Source organism: Hyperoodon ampullatus (genome assembly GCF_949752795.1).
Source record: "Hyperoodon ampullatus genome assembly, chromosome: 7".
Lineage (NCBI taxonomy): Eukaryota > Metazoa > Chordata > Mammalia > Artiodactyla > Ziphiidae > Hyperoodon > Hyperoodon ampullatus.
The window spans coordinates 77,044,850-77,063,169 of NC_136920.1; the positions used below are offsets into that span (position 1 = coordinate 77,044,850).

At 52.1% G+C, this 18,320-nt stretch overlaps 1 protein-coding gene and 2 pseudogenes across 3 annotated transcripts in view; 2 read left to right on the forward strand and 1 right to left on the reverse strand.

The window, feature by feature from the left end:
* LOC307055613 (centrosomal protein of 78 kDa-like) overlaps positions 1-18,320 on the forward strand; it is a 591,539-nt pseudogene that overhangs the window by 247,575 nt on the left and 325,644 nt on the right. The window lies entirely within an intron of this gene.
* Positions 1-18,320, reverse strand: part of LOC307056583 (centrosomal protein of 78 kDa-like) — a 170,850-nt pseudogene that overhangs the window by 60,744 nt on the left and 91,786 nt on the right. The gene's annotated exons all lie outside the window — the stretch shown is intronic.
* LOC307056584 (NUT family member 2G-like) lies at positions 8,907-16,017 on the forward strand (the record flags this gene model as incomplete). Its single annotated transcript, XM_079709420.1, has 8 exons — positions 8,907-9,058; positions 9,475-9,584; positions 10,391-11,105; positions 12,064-12,192; positions 13,233-13,405; positions 13,856-14,151; positions 14,561-14,677; positions 15,199-16,017. The coding sequence occupies 8 exons, from the start codon at positions 8,907-8,909 to the stop codon at positions 16,015-16,017; spliced, it is 2,511 nt and encodes an 836-aa protein (XP_079565546.1).

The window sequence follows — 18,320 nt, forward strand, 5'->3', positions numbered from 1 at the left end:
ACAAGTAAACAAAAATATTGTTTAAGCTTTAACAAGGTAAGAGTGTCCGGGAATGTTGAGGACTGTGTCTGCTTGGAAAGCATGCATTCCTTGTGAAGGAAGCAGCCAGAGTTCTGGCTGATGGTTGCTGTACAGAAAGACAGGCCCAGTTTTGCCACTGGGAAATCTAGATTTTTATATAAAATCTTCCAATTTTTTATATGTTTGCAACAAGTTTTTTAAAAATTTTGATTACGTATAAAATTTTAATTGTATATAAAACCCCGCATAGGAGCTGCCCTCTGGGGGCTTCTGCCTGGAGTATAAGTAAGCTCCAGGAGGACAGGGACTTTGTCTTACTTCCACTGTGTTCTCAGTGCTTGCCACAGAGCCTGGCACACAGTAGGTGTTCATACATGTTTGCTAAATGTATATGTATGTGTTAGTTATTAGTATTCGTATTGTACGCTTGAGGAAACTGAGGCTCATGGAGGACAATAGATGACACGGGAAGTGGCCACACTCAGGTTCAAGTTCAAATCTCTGAACTTAGGGCTTCCCTGGTGGCGCAGTGGTTGAGAGTCCGCCTGCCGATGCAGGGGACACAGGTTTGTGCCCCGGTCCGGGAAGATCCCACATGCCGCAGAGCGCCTAGGCCCGTGAGCCATGGCCGCTGAGCCTGCGCGTCTGGAGCCTGTGCTCCGCAACGGGAGAAGCCACAACAGTGAGAGGCCCGCGTACCGCAAAAAAAAAAAAAAAAAAAAAAAAATCTCTGAACTTGGAAATAGACAAAATGTCTTGCAAGAAAGATGGATTAAGGTAGACTAAGAGTAGAAGAGTAGAAACAGCTCTTCGTCAGACCCTTACACCACCTCCTATCCCCTATCCAGGATGTGGGGACAGCTCAGATGTCCTGTTTGTGGCTCCACTTGATTTTAACCCCCCTGGGAAACTTCTGATGCCGTTCTCTGAGACTGTTTTCCCTCTCTTATCTCATTCAGACCTAGGAGTCAGAGATGAGGCAGCCCACTCACCACCTGTCCCTCCCCAGCACAGTGACATCTGTAAAACGGTGAGTTGCTAGCAGTAGCAGTTTCTTCTGGGTCTTTCAAATCCAAACAAGGACCCACCAGATCTTGCTGTCCAGGATCCTGGATGACTAAATCCCTAGGGGTACCAGGTAGCTACAAGGCTTTTTCTGATCTAGTTCACTCTTTTACAAACATTATTAGCAGAGCTGCTCATGGCTGCTGCATACATAGAAATGAAAGCAGGTGGGCTGTACAGCAGAAACTAACACAACATTGTGAAGCAACTATACTCCAATAAAAATTAATTTTACAAAAAGAAAGAAAGGAAAGGAGGTGGGAAAACAATAGAGCCAGTGAAGGGGGATTTGGGGAAATAGAATATCAGTGTTTGAGGCTTCTAAAATCAGAGTCAGGATTTCTGCTAAGATCTACTCAGTTGCCATAAAATCAATCCTTCCTTCCTTTCCCTCTTTCTTCCTCTCTTCCTCCCTTCATCAAATCAGACAATAGTTTAGTCAGTCAAGAAACATTTGTTGTTCAGTGTTCAACAGACTCCCATAATTGGCAGGGAATGATTTGAATGATGCCCATGAACTGTGTCACATTTTATTCATATATTCATACACTTTCAATTTATTCAGAAAGGATAAGGAGAGAAGGAAACACTAGCATGTTTTGCCAACTATTACAATTCACAGGGGAAAGCTGTTGTTCCTCTCCACAATTCTGAGAGTAATTTACCAATTTCTGGACTCTTTCCGGAATCTTGTATTTGAAGGCACAGTCACGGCTCAGTGCACTGCTTTCTGTGCCAGAACCCCATGCACTGCATTGCTGGCCAGTCAGTTCATCTTGCACACATTCATTTTCCTTAAATGGATTTATTTTCAAGTCCATCGGGGGATTTTTCTTAAATTTCATCTTTAAAAGAGTCTTATCCAAGGTAAATGGATAAATTACCAGCTGGTAAATGGTGAGTAGGAAGCTGGCCAGGCCCCATCTGCCTGCCCCTGTGTCCTTTGCATTAGGTCATGGAGGGGAACCCAAGCTTTGGAATGTTAATCTTGCCCACGGGCCTGAAGTAATATCCCAGGATGTGAATGTGCATGACCATCTGTCTGTCCTGGGGGCGTGAAGAAGGCAAGATGCTCTGTCCTTGACCCTGACTGACGGAACCCAGGGGCTGGATCTGGAGGTTTAGGGGCCGGGGAACCTCTAAGTGCTTCAATGTCTGGAGGCCCCAAGAGTTTCGCTGTTTCAGAGCCGGCATGGCCAACTCCCAGTTGCTATTCTGCGCTGTGGCAAGTGCCAGATTGTCTTCCCTTCCTGCCCAGCCTGGGAAACCGGAGGCGTTTCTACCTCAGGCCCAGACCCGTCCTGGTGGCCTGGATTCCACCGCCTAGGCAGAAAGCTCATCTCAGCCCAGGGACCACTTCTCCCTGGGTTTTGTCACAGAGGAATTTCTATTCCAGCAGTTCAGGGCGATGGGGGTGGGTGGGTGGCCACGGGCTTCTTCTCCCTTAAGCTACAGAGTGGTGGGGTGCATATCAGTGTGTAGAGAAGGAAAGAGGGGAGGGAAGGGAAGCTTGAGACATTCCATCCCTGAGGTTGTTTCATCCCCAAATCCAAGGCAAATAAGGGAGTTGGGAAGGCTGGACTGTCTGCCCAGCAGGCCAGTCCTGAGTCCCTGAAAGGAGGACTTTCTCACATTCCTACAGGAGGGTGGGATAGAGACTGGGTCTGGGCAGGTCTGGAGAGCACCTGTTCCCTGTGGCTTTGGGGGAACACGTCCCGACTCGCTGAGCTCTCAGGTAGGAGTCTCTGGGTAGGAAGTCCAGCCTCTGATTGCGCAGGGGCTGTGTGTGTGTGTGTGTGTGTGTGTGTGTGTGTGTGTGTGCAACAAATAATTGTTTAGTGCATCCGTGAACTTTTTGCTTATCTGAAATTCAAATTTAACTGAACTTATCTGGCAACTCCAATATAGGGGGCAGGACTTGGTTGAACTGGACTGAGGCTGACACTCCATCCCCCTGCCTCTCCAATTTCAGGGAGGCAAGGGCCAGTTTCTGGACACATAACCCTGCCTTGACCTGCTCCCCACTCTGAAGCAAGAGAATTCCTTGGGCATTGCCTGTCCCACACAGCTAGGGCCCCTACGACTTCAGACTTCAGTTCTGAAACTCCAGAGACTTTCATGTCAACCGGTAATGCTCCATCCTGGAGTCCCTTTGAAGATGAAAAGCTCTCCTGAGAACTGAAGTGCTCTGTTATTGTACTTAACATAATCAACAGCACTTTTGCTCATAGCCCTGTAGGAAACTGGGGGACTTTGCTTTTTGTAAGAAATACCTACCTCACTCTCCCAGGAGATGGCCAACCTCTTCTAATCCAATACAAGGGTAGATGTCCCTGCCAGCCCGTGTCTGCTCCCACCTACCCTGTCTTAGCCTTGTCTTTTTATTTGTTCAGATGGTTTTTCACTACAAGGCACCCGGCTCTCCAGGCACAGTAGCCACCCTCTCCTGGGAGATGTCTGTGCCTTCTTGATGAATGGTAAAGCCTGGAGTAAAGCCTTTTGGTAAATGGTCTACCCTAGCTCTGAACGGACAGAAGGGGTGCCAGCTGCTGCCATCTCACTTCTCAACCCAAATGCCCTGACCACTAGGAGCAAACTCTTCCTTAATGCCAGGAATCAGGTTGTTGCTATGTAGAGTGGCCATGTGGGAGGTATATAGCATTTCCTTCTGAAGGTAGCTGGTCATACAGTGGTAACCAGGGTAGCTAAAGGTCATGCCCAGGGGCCTTGTCCAGAGCCTGTTGTCTTATTTATTTCTAGGAGTGCATCCTTCTGCTTTCCCCAAGGAGGTGATCAACTCTTGCACAGGAAGAGCCAGAGCATTCCATTCCCTAAAGGTGTAGCATAGAGGAGATACTTAGCATTACTAATTGGGTTGTGAAAAAATGATGTTTGTGATAGACCAAAGAAGCATGTCTGCCTCTCTCTGGATTCCCAGGGCTCTTAACAGCTCTCTGGGTTTCCTGGCATACCTACTGTATGATTTTTATCTGGCCTGTTACGTGATTGTAAAAACTTACAGAAGTGTTCTATGTTGTTACTACTGGCAGTGCAAGGCCTCTGCCCAAACTGGCTGAAGGGTCAAGAATTTTAGACAGTTGACTCTGATGACGGCTGGAGGTTATAAAATTTCCCTGTCACCCCAAATCTGTCTTCAACACCTTGGTATTGTCCTACCCTAGATTCTCTTAGGAAATCACAAGAAGGAAAATTAGAGTCCTGGACCTCAGTAGAATGCACTTTCAGATCTTTATAGCCTGTTCCTCCCCCCCCAACATCACACACACACACACACACACACACACACACACGCACTCATCTGCGAGTGGCAGAGTCAACTCCTCCCCACCTTCCTATTTCATTCAGTTTAATTTAATAGGAACTTATGCTTAGACAGCAAATGATGCTCAACAACAATAATGGCTCACATTGAGCTTTGTAGATCTAGTCTCTTTGAGATTCAGAGTCACCAGAACATGTCAGATGAACTAGAGGGGTCCTGACAAGGCTCAATGACAGACAGTTGTGACAAGGCCACTGAAATGACCTTCACCGTAAGACAGTAGTGACCTAGGGCCTGGAGCCCATCATAGGGGTGAGTTGGCTCTGGGAACGGCATGAGCCTGATGCTGAAGCCTCCTTCCAACCCACCTGCCTTGACACTATGGGTGTGCCAAGGGAAATGGCCATGCACTCATCAAGTGAAGAACTCGGACCCTAAAGAGCTATACCACTGGGAGCTAGTGGCACGCCTGAGGCTGAGTATAACAAATTGGGGGGAGTTGGGGAGGGCACAGGGAGGGCCGGGGAGAATGTCTGCTCTTGCCCCCTGGAGCACAGCCAGGCTTCAGCAGTGACTGCTGATGAATGTAACCAGGACTGACCCTTTGGACTGGGTCAACATCATTGAGAGACTTGGCCAAACCAGAAGGAAGACTGAACTCCTTGCTAATCTACTCATGGAGAAACTTGGTGTCTTAGTCCATTTGGGCTGCTATAACAAAGTACCATAGACTGGGTGGCTTATAAACAACAGATATTTATTTCTCACAGTTATGGAGGCTGGGAATTCCAAGATTTGGTGCCTGGTGAAGACCAACTTCTAAGTTCTTAGAAGGCCATCTTCTTGCTGTGTCCTCCCATGGTGGAAGAGACGAGGTTGCTCTCTGGAGTCCTTTTCATAAGGGCACTAATCCCATTCATGAGGGCTCCACCCTCATGACCGAATCACTTGCCAGAGGCCCCAGCTCCTGCTACCATCACATTGGGGGTTAGGATTTCGACATATGAATTTGGCAATGGGGCGTGGGGACACAAATATTCAGTCCATTGTACTCAGTGTCGTTGGGATTCCAACTTTAAAAGAGACTTGGTCTCTTTAGTTAAAGGCTGAAGTACAGGGACAACTTTGAAGAGCAGTTATTCTTCAAATAATATATACCCTTCGAGGGAAATAAACCTTAACTATCTTTTCTAAGAGAAAAAGCTAGTGTTTTCTTCATTTTTGAATCAGGGCTACACAATTGTCTAATTTTCTTTTCTTTTAATGAGTCTTCATGGTCTTTTTGTTTTGGGAAGAACAAACACTGGTTCCTGGGTATATTCCTGGCTGGTTGAAGAGAATGTCCTCCTTGGATCCCAGCTGACAGTGCTCAACACTTACCCATGCTGCCCTCATCTCTTTTCCTGCCTTGTCCCAGATACATTCACTGTCATCCACCTCAGCCATCAAAGAGACTACAGTACAGTTACTTTAGGATTGGAGGACACAATGATCCTCACATTCATCTGGCTCCAAAATCCCCTCTTCAGGCAGAGCTGGAGGAGTTCTAAGTCTGCAGAATGAAGGTAGTCCGCCTTCAACACTGACTTACAAGCAGCTTTGCAATCTGCCTTTGTGGAATTTTCAGTGCAAGAATTTATGGTAACCTCATGAAGGACATCTTTAGCTGCAAACTTTATTTCTAAAATTTTTAGTTCTAGTCAGAATAAATGCACAGAGAGGAAAACAAGGAGAAATAAAAACCACAAGAAGATGCTAGAAATCTTCTTCATGAGAAATGTATGGTTGTTCAATATGGGAAAGGCTGACATTCTTGGGGCTTCACTATCTGAATAAGAAAAGCTGCCCCCAAAATGGAAGGTAAATCAGCGCCCAAGGAAAAAGATTAAGATCACTGAAGCCTCCCACACCAGATGCAACAGGCTGGGCAGTTAAGCCTGTGATGGGAGAACCACACCAGGGAGTGATTTGCTAACAGTCAAAAGTGGGAGAACATAGCAGCTGCTGTCAATTTGAGCTAAGAGGCAATTATAGATTCACTTTCATTCAAGATGGTAATTCTTAACTTCATTTTTTTAAATGTAGGACCGTAGTCTATATCCTGAGGATTTTTTCCCCCACTTCTTTTCTCCTAAAGAAAAGCATTCTCATAAACTGTCATGTAGGCTAACTGGTGGTGCTCAGAAAAGTCATGAATTTTATGGGCAAAATGGCATGTAAAAGGTGAATGAGAAAAAAAAAAAAACCATCACATTTAAGTCAGGCCATCGCAGGCTGGATTAATCACTCCACCTCTGTTCTCTCGGTGCATGGCTCTTACTTTCATTCAAGAATTTATCATGTTGTGATGTCATGGACAGTCATTGGCTTCTAGGACTCCTCCTTCCCTCAGGACTCTGAGCTCCCTGAGGCCAGGGCCTCTGTTTTATTCTTTCTCATAAACTCCCTTGCCACTCAATATATGCCCAGTGTACAGTAATGCGCAATCAGTGATTACTGAACAAATACCCTCCAGGTCCTATACTAGTTCCAGTGGCATATATGAAGTGTAAACTCATTTTGTACTTACTGTGATGGAGATTTGAATTCAGATCCAACTGAGTCCAATACCCTCAGTCTTAAGCCCTTTGTAAACCTGCCTTTCCTGAGACGGATTGATCAGTAAATGGGAGAAGATATCAGCTTTCCTGCTCCCCAAATGGCTTCTCCTTCTCCATCACCTTGCTGGTTCTTCCTCATCACCCCCCAGCCCCTGAAATTTACAAGCCCCCAGGGTTCAGTTCTCAGGCTCCTTCTCTGTATTTACACCTCGTGATCTCATGCAGTCTCATTCATATGCTGACCACTCCCATTTGGGCATCCTGGACTCTCCCCTGAATCCCAGATGTGCATGCATATTTGACTACCTCCAGGACCTCTTCACTTAGATGTCTAATAGAAACCTCAAATTTAATGTGTGATTTGAATGATCTTGACATTATTTTTTTTGATATACCAAAGTAATAAATGCTGTTTATGACTTAAGTTTACATAGTGCTCCAACATATTAATACCCTCTGAGCTTCAAAAAACCAAATACATTTACAGTAGTATTATCAGTCATCAAAATGACAGGGAAGGAAACTTTACCTGGTGAGAATGCACAAATGTTCTCATTAAGGCAGCATTGACCCAGACGATCATTTAGTATCTGTCAAGATGGATAAAAGGGTCTCTGAGCCACAGGAACGGAGGGAGAACAGAAGCAGTTAACAGCGATGGGGAGCAGGGCCCATTAGCTTGGCCCCTATGATCCCCTCATGTTGTATCCACGCCCCACACAGGAACTAGCATGGATGGCGTGGATTTCACAAAGTGAATTCACTCCAGTCTCAACTGAGAATAATTCTATCAGGAGAAACTTGAAATACTAGTTTCAAGAAATGTTGAGAAGTGGGAGGAAGCCTTTGGTAAACACATGAAAAAGGGCTTCCCTGGTGGCGCAGTGGTTGAGAGTCCGCCTGCCGATGCAGGGGATGCGGGTTCGTGCCCCAGTCCGGGAAGATCCCATGTGCCGCGAAGCGGCTGGGCCCGCGAGCCATGGCCGCTGAGCCTGCGCTCCCGGAGCCTGTGCTCCGCAACGGGAGAGGCCACAACAGTGAGAGGCCTGCGTACTGCCAAAAAAAATAAAAAAATAAAAAAAACCTAGGTTGATGGATAAAGACGTGAAAGGAAGGGACTGTCATGTTCAACCTCGGTGCCGTGAATCAAAACAACAGTTTATAAACTGCCTAAAGAGGCACACGCCAATTGTGTTGCCACTGTGGGAGGTGGAAGGAACTTCCGGTTCTTGCCTACCTGCCAGAGCCCTCGTGGAATGTCCCCCCAGCACACGCCACCCCGACCCACGTGCCCTCTGCCCCTCCCCCACCGCAGGACCGTTCAGCCCGCATTTTCCTGTTTACTTTCAAACGTGTCCCTCGTTGACTTGGATCCCGAGCGTTTGCTCAAGCAGGTCGCTCTCTGGCTCCTGGTCTTGACTTTTCTCACTGAGGCTACCAGGCAGCAGTAGTCCGTGCCCAAGCCTGCAGGATGGCTTCAATAGGAGGTAAGCCTATAGGCTGGGGGTGTGTTCTCAGAGACCCTGCCATCCTCACATCCTTCAGGTTCACACGTTACACTTAACTGTGGGCACCTAGTTGGACTGAAGGAGAGGGAGAAGAGAGCACTGGACGCACAAGGACATTTCACCTGGGGAGACTGAAGAAACCTGAGACTGCCCTGGGGAGGAGGGGTCGTTGGAGGTGGATCAAGAGGAATTGCCCTGGCTATGGAGAAAGGATGGCAGCAGACAGTCTGATTCTTTCTAGAAGGGAGACAAGCCACTTTGAAACGTGTGTGTAAGGATGTGTGTGATGTCCTGGTGGTGACACAGGGAGGGTCATGAGGAAAGCCTAGAGCTGTAGTGTGTTCCTGAGGCACCTGAAGCTTGCCTCACCATATCTTTCAAAGGGATTTGAACAGGAGCATACTGTATCTCAGGGGGCCGTGGGGAGAGATGGTCTTGGGGAGAAAACTATTCAATGGGGCTGTGTGTGGCCACACCTGCAGTGAAGTGTCCTCTCCGAGAGCTAGGCAGGGGGTTACTCTAACTGCCGCAGCCCACACCTCGTCCACTCCTCCCAGCCCAGAGCTCACTTGTCAGTTCAGGTAACTGTTGCCTTGGATTCAACAGGGGATGGGCAACCGTTACGTGTAACTTCAGCCAAGAGAGGGCTCACGTTCCTGAGTTGCTCTGAATTGTTCTTCCTTTTGTGGAATGGCAGTACTTCAGACCTACTTCATCTTGTCCAGTATCTCATGCTGGACCCTCAGGCTGCCTTGAGAGGAAGAGTTTGTTCCTATTTCATGTCACTCCTTCATGGACAGGGAACAGATGAGGAGTGGGGTTGGTTCGGGTGGAATGTCTATGAAGGCTGCTTCCTCTTTTAAAGGGGGAAGGAGTGTAGCCCAGGATCAGGAAGATGATCTTCTGTGTTACTATTAAACGTCCTATGACATCTGTTCTGGTTAGTTAGGTGCACCGTGGTGTGTACCTTCTTCTCCTGAACGGGGATGTGTTTCAGACAACTTGATCGCCATGGCATCTGGCTTATGCCTGCATCTCAGATTGTCTCTCCGTTATTGGGAGCTGGAAGGGGAAGGACCACAGGCAGTCTATACTCCCACGACCAATGTAACATGACAATTCCCTGGCCCTTGTTTAATCCTCTGCAGCCATCACTGGCTGTGAAATGACAGAATCTAAGGGACACGCGCCTACTTCTCAGACCACCCCAAGCCCCTAGGAACAGAACTCCTGACTGATGACAGTGACTCTGGGCACTGGGGAAGGGGTGGCAGGACCTGGCCCATGTTACGTATCTGCTGTGGGTTGTTCTGAGATGCAGGTGCTTTCTGGGCCAGTGTCATGGGTTTGTATCAGGATTCCATTAGAGATATTTTCCAGCATTTTGTTTTGTTTTGGGAGGCTAGGAAAGAAAGAGGGGATTTATACTGAGCATCAGGAAAAGGAGGACTGAGGAGGAGGTGGGGCCCTAATATTTTACACAGTGCCTGTCCACAAAGGGCCTTTGGGGGCCTAGAACTTACCTTGCAGAAGGCCCCACCTGCTAGTACGCCGGCTGAGGGGCATTTCTCACAGAGCGGATGTCCACACAGCTCCAGGTCTTGGGAGACAGCCTGTGAGGCTTAGGTGCCAGGGTGTGCCTTAGGGAGGCTCTCCAAGTGAGTGCTTGCTGAGGCAATTTCTTCTCGGCAGGCAGGGGTCAGGGAGCCTGGTGGATGGGCGTGGGGTCACCAGTGGAATAATTCTCAACTGGAGGTCAGGGCATGAAAATCACTTGAAGACATTTGCACGCTGCAGTTTCCCTTGTCCAAGAGTCTCTCATCTGTGGAGATTTACACTCTGATGCCACAGAAAGCCTCAGTCCCACTTGCCCATTCTCCTCCTCCATTCACTCCTTTCCTTTGCCTCAACAGCATCTGCAGTGCTGGGAACGGATGTCACCATGAACCCCGGTGCCTCCTTGTCTACTTTCATGGCAGTGTCCTTTCCTCCACCCATTCCTGGCGCCCAGCACTGGCCACCCTGGGAGCAGCACCTGCCACCTCTCATCACCCCCGCATTCCCTCCTGGCAGCAGCCTGCTGCTGCCAGCTTTCCCCAGGATGCCTTTGGTGGCTAATGGTGGCTGTGGCCCCAGTGCCCCTGAGGCTTGCAACTTCACTGTACAAGTCAGGTCACAAGGGAGGCCAGTGCAGGCCCCCCAGACTCAGACCTTTATCGTTCCTCAGGGCCCCCTCAACTGGAGCGCTCCAGGGGCCCTCAGCGGGAGTGCTGCATGTCCTGCACCCATATTCTTAGCAACCCCTGCGATGGAGACCATTGTGACTGCTCCAGCTGTTGGAGTTACTCAGGCTGGCAAGGGAGGCTGGACCCCAGGCTTTCCTCCTCAAGCTCCACCACCAGCTGCCCAGATGGCCCCTAACATTCACCCAGTGAACTCTGGGCCATGGCCACATGGCACTTCCAGGGAGGGCAGCCTGGACACCAACCAGCCCTATGCCTCGCAGGAGGACTGCTCTAACCACCAGAGCGTGTACAGTAACTTCCGACGGTGGCAGCGCCTCAAGCCACTGGCCCGGAGACACCTTCCCCAGAGTCCTGATGCAGAAGCTCTTTCCTGCTTTCTCATGTGAGTGAACGCTCAGGGGCTCATGAGCTTATCGGAGCTCTTAGATAAAGAGGAATTGGGGATGGACTCGCAGGTTAGGTTTCTAGGGATACTGGAAGCAAGGTGTGAGGGCGATCTCCACGCCACGAGAAGGCACACTGTCGGTCATACGGGCGAGCCTGCCAGTCCATGACATCATGACTGAAATGTGCCTTATCTCAACTGACCCCATCCCCCTGTGAGTCTAGCCAGCTTGCTCTTCCACGATTCTCCTGGTAATATGGCCTGAAGACTTGCAGTCAGAGAGGGTCGTGGTGTAAGTTGAGGAGCCAAGGAGTGGATGCCACACTCTCCTGTGCTGCCGTCTCCTTTCATACAGCACTTGAGTGTACATGGCCGGGGGAGGTCACTTCGGAGAAGGGAGAGCAGCACAGGGCCCAGGAGAGTGCTTCATGCACGCCTCGACTTTGTTGATGTGGAGAATTCCACTAGGAACAGGGTGATGGTAGAGCTCTCCTAAGGGCATGGGCTCTCTCCCACTAGAGTTGTGAGCCTGGCAGGCATTTCCCATCCTAAACCTCCGGTCCCTCGTAAAAAGGGGCCAATCACACTTCATTCAGAGGACCGTGCAGAAGACTCCTTGGGCTAATCTATGAAGTGTCAGCAGATTGCCTGGCACATGCCACGCCTCATTGATGATGGTGATTTTTATTATGAAAAGGCAGCCTTGAAGAGGAAAAGAGCTCCCCAAGGCACAGTGTCCCAGCTCTAGCCTGGGACTGGATGGTCATCCTCGAGTGAGTGTGAGGTGGTGACAGCAGTAGCCGGGAAGGCTTGTCTCTGCTCTCCCAGACACCTGCCTCTCACTCTCCTGTTGCTCAGTCATGCTGTGTTGAGTGATGTGTGGTCCACGTTGGTGGGTGGGGTCAGGCAGGTGGGGGCTGGGCTGGGCACAGAGACTGACCCCGAGTGCTTACAGCCCAGCGCTCCGATCCCTGGCCCGCCTGAAGCCCACCATGACACTGGAGGAGGGACTGTGCAGGGCCGTGCAGGAATGGCAGCACATTAGCAACTCTGACCGGATGATCTACTACGAGATGGCGCAAAAGTGAGTCAGCGTCCTGGGCCCAGGGGCTGCGTGGAGGGTGAGGCGAGCGGGTGAGGGCAGGGTCTGGCCGTGGGGGTGCTCATCAGAGAGGACAAAGGAGAAGGGCTGTCGCTCGGAACGGGGGGCCCGCAGCCCAGAGGCCCTACAGTCCTCCAGAAACCCCTCCCTCACCTTGAGAGTTTGGGTCTTCTGTCCTTCCTCCACCAGGAGCTCTGCCCTCCCCTGAGTTTGACCTACCTTTGCCCTCACAGGAAGGTCTCAGGACGGGGCAGGGTGAAGCTGTGAGTCCAGTAGGGGTCCAACTCCGGCCATATGGGCTGGGCCGGGGAAAGAGCTCCACCCGCCAGCCTGCTGCTTCCTTAGTGGTGGCTGGCTGGCAGCCACTGACATAGATTTGGGATCCACCCTCCTCACGAAAAGTGGCCTGAGTGGGTACCCTGGCATCCCTGAAGAGGCTGGGGAAGCCAGCTGTCATCAGCCCAAGGGTCTCTGGCCCTTCCAGTGTTTGCTCCACGGTAATCCCCTTGGTTTAAGAAACAAAACCAAACAAACAAGCACCTCTCAGAGGAAAGGAAGGCCTGTCCTCTAAGCTCAGCATCCACATCGTCCAGCCTCTCCTGAGCCCTGTCTCCAGGTCTACGTTCCAGAACTCTCAGTCCCAACCCAGGGTCCTGGATTTGGGCAAGGATCCCTGTGGGGAACACATGCCTGTTCCAGCCTCTGGCTGTCAGCCCTTCATGTGGCTCTGGATGGGGGGCATGAGGAGGGTGCCCCCTGGGTCAGCCACGTGTCCCGTTGACCTGGTTCAATGCAGTGACCTGGCTCTATGCTGTTGAATGCTCTCCAGTGCTGGTGAGGCAGGAAGGGTCCCAGATCTTGTATCAGTTCCAGGAGCAGCTCTCTGCTGTGGACAGCACCTCACAGAGCCTTGACAGCCCCAAGGCACATCCTCTCCCAATCCCTCATTCTTGGCTGCCTTTGTTGGGCTCCAGAACCCAGGCCATTTTCTCAGGGTGGCCTGTGCCTCCGTCACACCCCAGGTTCATGGAATTTGAGGCAGAGGAGGAGATGCAGATTCAGCAGTTGCAGTGGATGCAGTGCGCACAGGGCCTGCCTCCTCCAGCTCCACCGAAGCTGGATCCTCGGGGGCCCCCAGCCCCGAAAGTGGGCCTTCAGCCAGCCACCCAGGTTCCCACTGGAGTTGAACGCACAGGTAACAGGGGCCCAGGGTTGGCCACTGTTCCCATGTGGATCATCTTCCTTCATAACAGGGGCATTGGTCTTTCAAGCAAAACAGCCACCGAGGCGGGGGGTGGGGGGGTGGGGTCTCAGATGCCCTTTGTCACTACGGGGTATTGACTTGGTCAATTTTGTAACTTCTCTCACACCTCCCTGTCAAAGGACTGCACACAAAGTCTGCCTAAGAAGTGGGCTTGACGGGGACACCCCTGGAAAACTGGAGGTTCCCCACTTCCTTACACGTGACTCTCTTAGATGCCCCCTTACCTCCCCCCTCCAACTGTGCATGAAGCTTCAGGTGGTCCTGACCCCCCCACAACCACATCCATGTCCCCCAACAATGCCCTCACCAGCGTGCGCCCGGTGGTCAGGAGGTGGACCGGGAGCCCCTCACCTTCCTTCCCTTCCTCCTGCTCTGCCTCAGCCTGTGCTCCCAGGATGTCCGGCCCCAGCGCCCAGCCCTCCCGCCCGAAGCCACACAGGTCCCAACGACCCCCGGAGCCCAAGGCACCCGAGGAGATTCCACCTGAGGCTGTGAGGGAGTATATGGACATCATGGAGGCGCTGGTGGGGCCCGTCCACTCAGCCACAGGCGACTCAGATGCAGAACGGGGAGAGGACGGACATGAGCTGCAGCAGGAAGAGGACGGCACCTACTCGGACCCGGATCTCTTAAGCTACATCGACAAGCTGTGTTCCCAGGAGGACTTTGTCACCAAAGTAGGCTAGGCCTGGAGACTGGGGTCTGCAAGATGCCAGGGCATGGAACTCTCAGCACCCAAGATCTGGGTTCTGCTCAGGCCGTTGGGACTTAAGCTCAGCTCCTTGTTCCTGAGCCTGGTGTTAGGGGAGGTTTACGCAGATGTTTGTGTGTATATGTTTGTGTCTACTGTGTGTATGCCTTTGTGTCTGTGTCTGTGCCTCTGTATATGTGCTCTTTTGTGTGTGACTGTGTATGTGCATGTTTGCATGTGTGTGTGTGTGTGTGTGTGTGTGCGCGCTGACCATCCCCGCCTTGTGGAGGAGAGTGGGGTGGGTCTCTGCTTTTCACTTTCCCTCCTGGCCTTCTTGTCTCACAGGCCACTCCTGGCCAAGGATGCTCACTCACAGCCTCTTCTTTCTGTTCTAGGTGGAGGCAGTCATTCACCCTGGATTCCTGGCAGATTTGCTTTCCCCAGACCCACAGCTGGATCTCTTGGCCCTAGAGAAGGAGCTGGAGCAGGAGGAAGGGCTCACCCCCGAAGAAGTGAGTCAGGGGAGGGAGAGGGACACTCAGGGAGCCAGGGGACCCCACGGGAGGGGGACCCCAGGTGATCCAGGGGACAGGGGAACCCAGATGACCCAGGGGAGCCAGAGGAGGGAGGGATCCCCGGTAGAACAGGGGACACAAGGGACACCCAGGAAGACCAGGGCACGGAGGGACCCCAGTGAACAGGGGAGAGGTAGGGCCCCAGAACAGGAGGGCCACAGAGCGCTGTCCATCCCTCCCCTGCCTGGGACGCCTGGCATGGGGAAGGGCCCGTTCTGGGGTGGGTGCAGTGCAGGGTGAAAGGAAGGAGAGGACGGGGAGCCGGGAGGGGAGGGAAGGTCACAAAGCTGGGAATCAGTTGCAGGAGGATGGCAGGACTGCCACAGTGTCTGAATTTGGATTCGAGTCCTGGGGTCGCCCGTCCCCTCCTCCCCCCCCAGGGCCATTGTCCCACTGCCCAGTGCTCCTCCCCTCACACGTGTGTGTGGAGCCGTCACTGTCCTCCTCTCTCCTACCAGCTGGTGCAGAAACGACTCCTGGCCTTGAAAGAGGACGACGGTGTGCGGGCAGTCCCGAGTCACAGGGCACCCGGAATGGCCCCGAGTCACAGGGCACCCGGAATGGCCTCAAGTCCTTCTGAGTCCGACGCCGGCCAAGGTGCCCAGAGGCACGACCAAGACCCCCATCTAGGGGTCAGTGATGAAGCCTGCCCACCAGAGATTGATTCTGAGGCTCTTCGTAGGCTCATCCAAACAGACACTGCCCTGTGCAGGCCCAAAGTCTTTGTTCCCTCTGGAGGACGTCAGGAGTTCTCTATATTCCGGCCCGTACGGCTCTCCCCTCCCCAGGGTCAAAGGCGCACTGGCCCTCTACTGAGATCCAGGGATGCGTCTGTTCTCAGAAAGGCCTCTCCTCTTCGGGAGGCCCGAGTGCCCAGGGACGGGTCCAGTGAGAATGAGGAGGTGCTCCAAAGCGTCTTCATCGTAGACTCTCAGCATATACTGGTGCCTTTCGGGATGTCCCTCAGTCCTGCGCATGTCTCAGCCCTGGCTTCCTCTGGAGGTTGGGGGGCCCAGAGTGCTCCCCAGTCCCCCTCCTCTCAGAGAAGAGGCCTCAGCCCAGCTCCACCAGCCGCTCCCAAGTCGAGGAAGCGGGCTCTGTGTGGAGGCCCAGCCGCTGCTGAGAAGCTGCCCATCCCCGGGGCCGGCCTCGGCGTCTCTGGGAGGCCAGCCTTGGCTCTGGGGCTGGCTCGCCCCTCACAGCTGAGAAAGAGAAAGCGTGACCCGTTTGACACAAAGAAGCGTGGGAAGAGGAGGAAGAAGCACTGCAGCCAGTAGGGAACAGCTGGGCCGGCCCTCCAGGGTGAGGCCCCAGGGCAGCCCCCTGGGGAGCCTAGGGGCTCCTCCTCCTCCCAGTGCTGATCCTGGATGATGTGGGGGGAAGGGAGGGGGCAGGACCACCAGGGCGGGGAGGGGGAGCGGGATTGTGGGGGGTTAGGGAGGTGGGGGAGGTGGGTGTGGCCAGGTGTGGGTGGGAGCAGGACCTTTGGAGTGATGTATGTAAATTGTGAACAAAGATCGTTTTCGTGGGAAATGCTCTCAGGCCACTGTCATCTTGTTGGTGTTGAGCTGCTCCACAGAGAGCGATCCTGAGAGGAAGGAAGGATGAGGGAGGTCGCAGGAGCTCTGGGTCTACAGGTGGCCACACCTTTCCTCCACATAGACAAGGACTCCTCAGGCTGCCCCTGGGAACGCACAGCTCTCACTTTCCCCAGGGACCCCCTCATCAGCCCCTTCTCTAACGCCTGCTTGGCTAGGGGCCTTCTGGGGCATCTGTACCATCTTCTGCATCCCCGAACCTTCTGGGGAGGCAGAGCTGCTTTTGTGCCTTTCAGCCCTCTGGACACTCACCAGTTTCTAGGATGGAGCCTGGAGACAGCCCTTGTCATTATGGAGCTTCTCTCTGCTTTCCTCATGTGGCCAGACGACGGCGCTGGGATGACCCTCCGCTCATCCAGGGTTTCCTGTGTGGGTGGCCTGACCAGAGACGAAGTCTTGGCCATGGGGACAGGACTGTCTGCCTCATCGTAGCGGGAGCATCCTCTAGTCCGACTGGGATTATTGCAATGTGGAGAGTGGTGGAGGCAGCTACCTCTTAATCCCAATGAGGATGCAACAAGGGGAATGGGTGTGGGGAAATTCATGGGGCACCCGTTAAAGGTGTGTATAAGGGAAATGACAGTTGGGCCCCTTTGTGGAACTTGTGGGATTTCTGTGCAGCAGCATCTCGTTCAACTGAGGGAGGAGGACCCATCTGGCTGTGGCTGTGGGGACTGGCGTTAGGGGCCTACGGGTCTGCAAAGACACCCCAGAACTACTGTCCCTTCCCTTTCCACCCATGGCTGGACATGTGTGTGTATTGGTATCAACACTGGTTTGTATCCCCATAGAAAACAGATCCTCCTAACAAACTATGACCACGTTTCACAACAACAGCTTGCTCACAGGGGCAGCAGGGTGTGGGAGAGGTGTCTGTGGCCCCAGATCTGAGTGGGAGCTGGGATCCATGCTGAGGAGTGTGGAGGCCTCAGTCACTGTCCTGTGGGTGCCGGCAGAGACTTCGAATCATCAGAGCAGGGGAAATGACCCCCTCATTAGAGTGAGATGAGCAAACAATGAGGGGCAGGGAGTAGACCCCTGCTGTCTCCCAGAAGTGCCTCCCCTCCCAGTCTGCTTAGCCTCTGTCACAGCCTGTGCTGGCCCACCTCTGAAGCCCCTTCCTCCTAAAGCACTGAGATGCTCTGATCTTTTATGGACCTGCCCTGGGCCTCACCCCCCCTTCCCTGCTGGCCAAAGGCTCTTCTCCTGCTTCTGACTTCTGATTCCTTCCCCAGGACCCAGGCAGGTGTTAGGACAACAGAGATTCCCTGAACATGACCCCTACACCACCAGCATGCAAAACTGGGGCCGCAGGCTTCCACAGGTGGCATGACTCTCTGCTGGACCCTGCAAAGAGCTTGGAGAAGAAAGGGGCTCATGTCTCTCCACCTCCACAGTATCTGTAGGTCAGCCTCACAGGTCCCCCTCTGTCCAGGTGGACAGCACATATGTGCTCCCAGCCCTCCTTGACCCTTTGTGAAAGAAAGTTTTTGCAGCTTAGTAGTCTGATATTAGTCAAGGTGTCTCAGGGCTTGTTCCTTTGGAAGCCCTACAGGAGAATCTGTTTCCTTTCCCTTTCTGTCTTCTAGAGGCTGCCTGCATTCCTTGGAATTAGTCCCTTCTTCCATCTTCAAAGTGCATCACTTTAATCTCTGCTTCCCTCATCCCATGGTCTCTCCAACTCTCACTCTTCCTGTGTCCCTCCTATACAGCTCTTTGTGTTTATATATAGCCCACCCAGAAAATTTAGGATAATCTCTTCATCTCAACATTTTTTACTTAGTCACAGCTGCAAAGTCCATTTTTCCATACAAGGTAACGTTCACATATTGTCATAGGAGGGGTTAAACACGGACGTTTTTGGGGAACCAGAATTTACCCTACTAGAAGAAATCCACAAGAATACCTACCATCAGAATCCACATGAGTAACAGACTATGACCAAGTGGAATTTATTCCAGGGATGCAAGCCTTCTTCAATG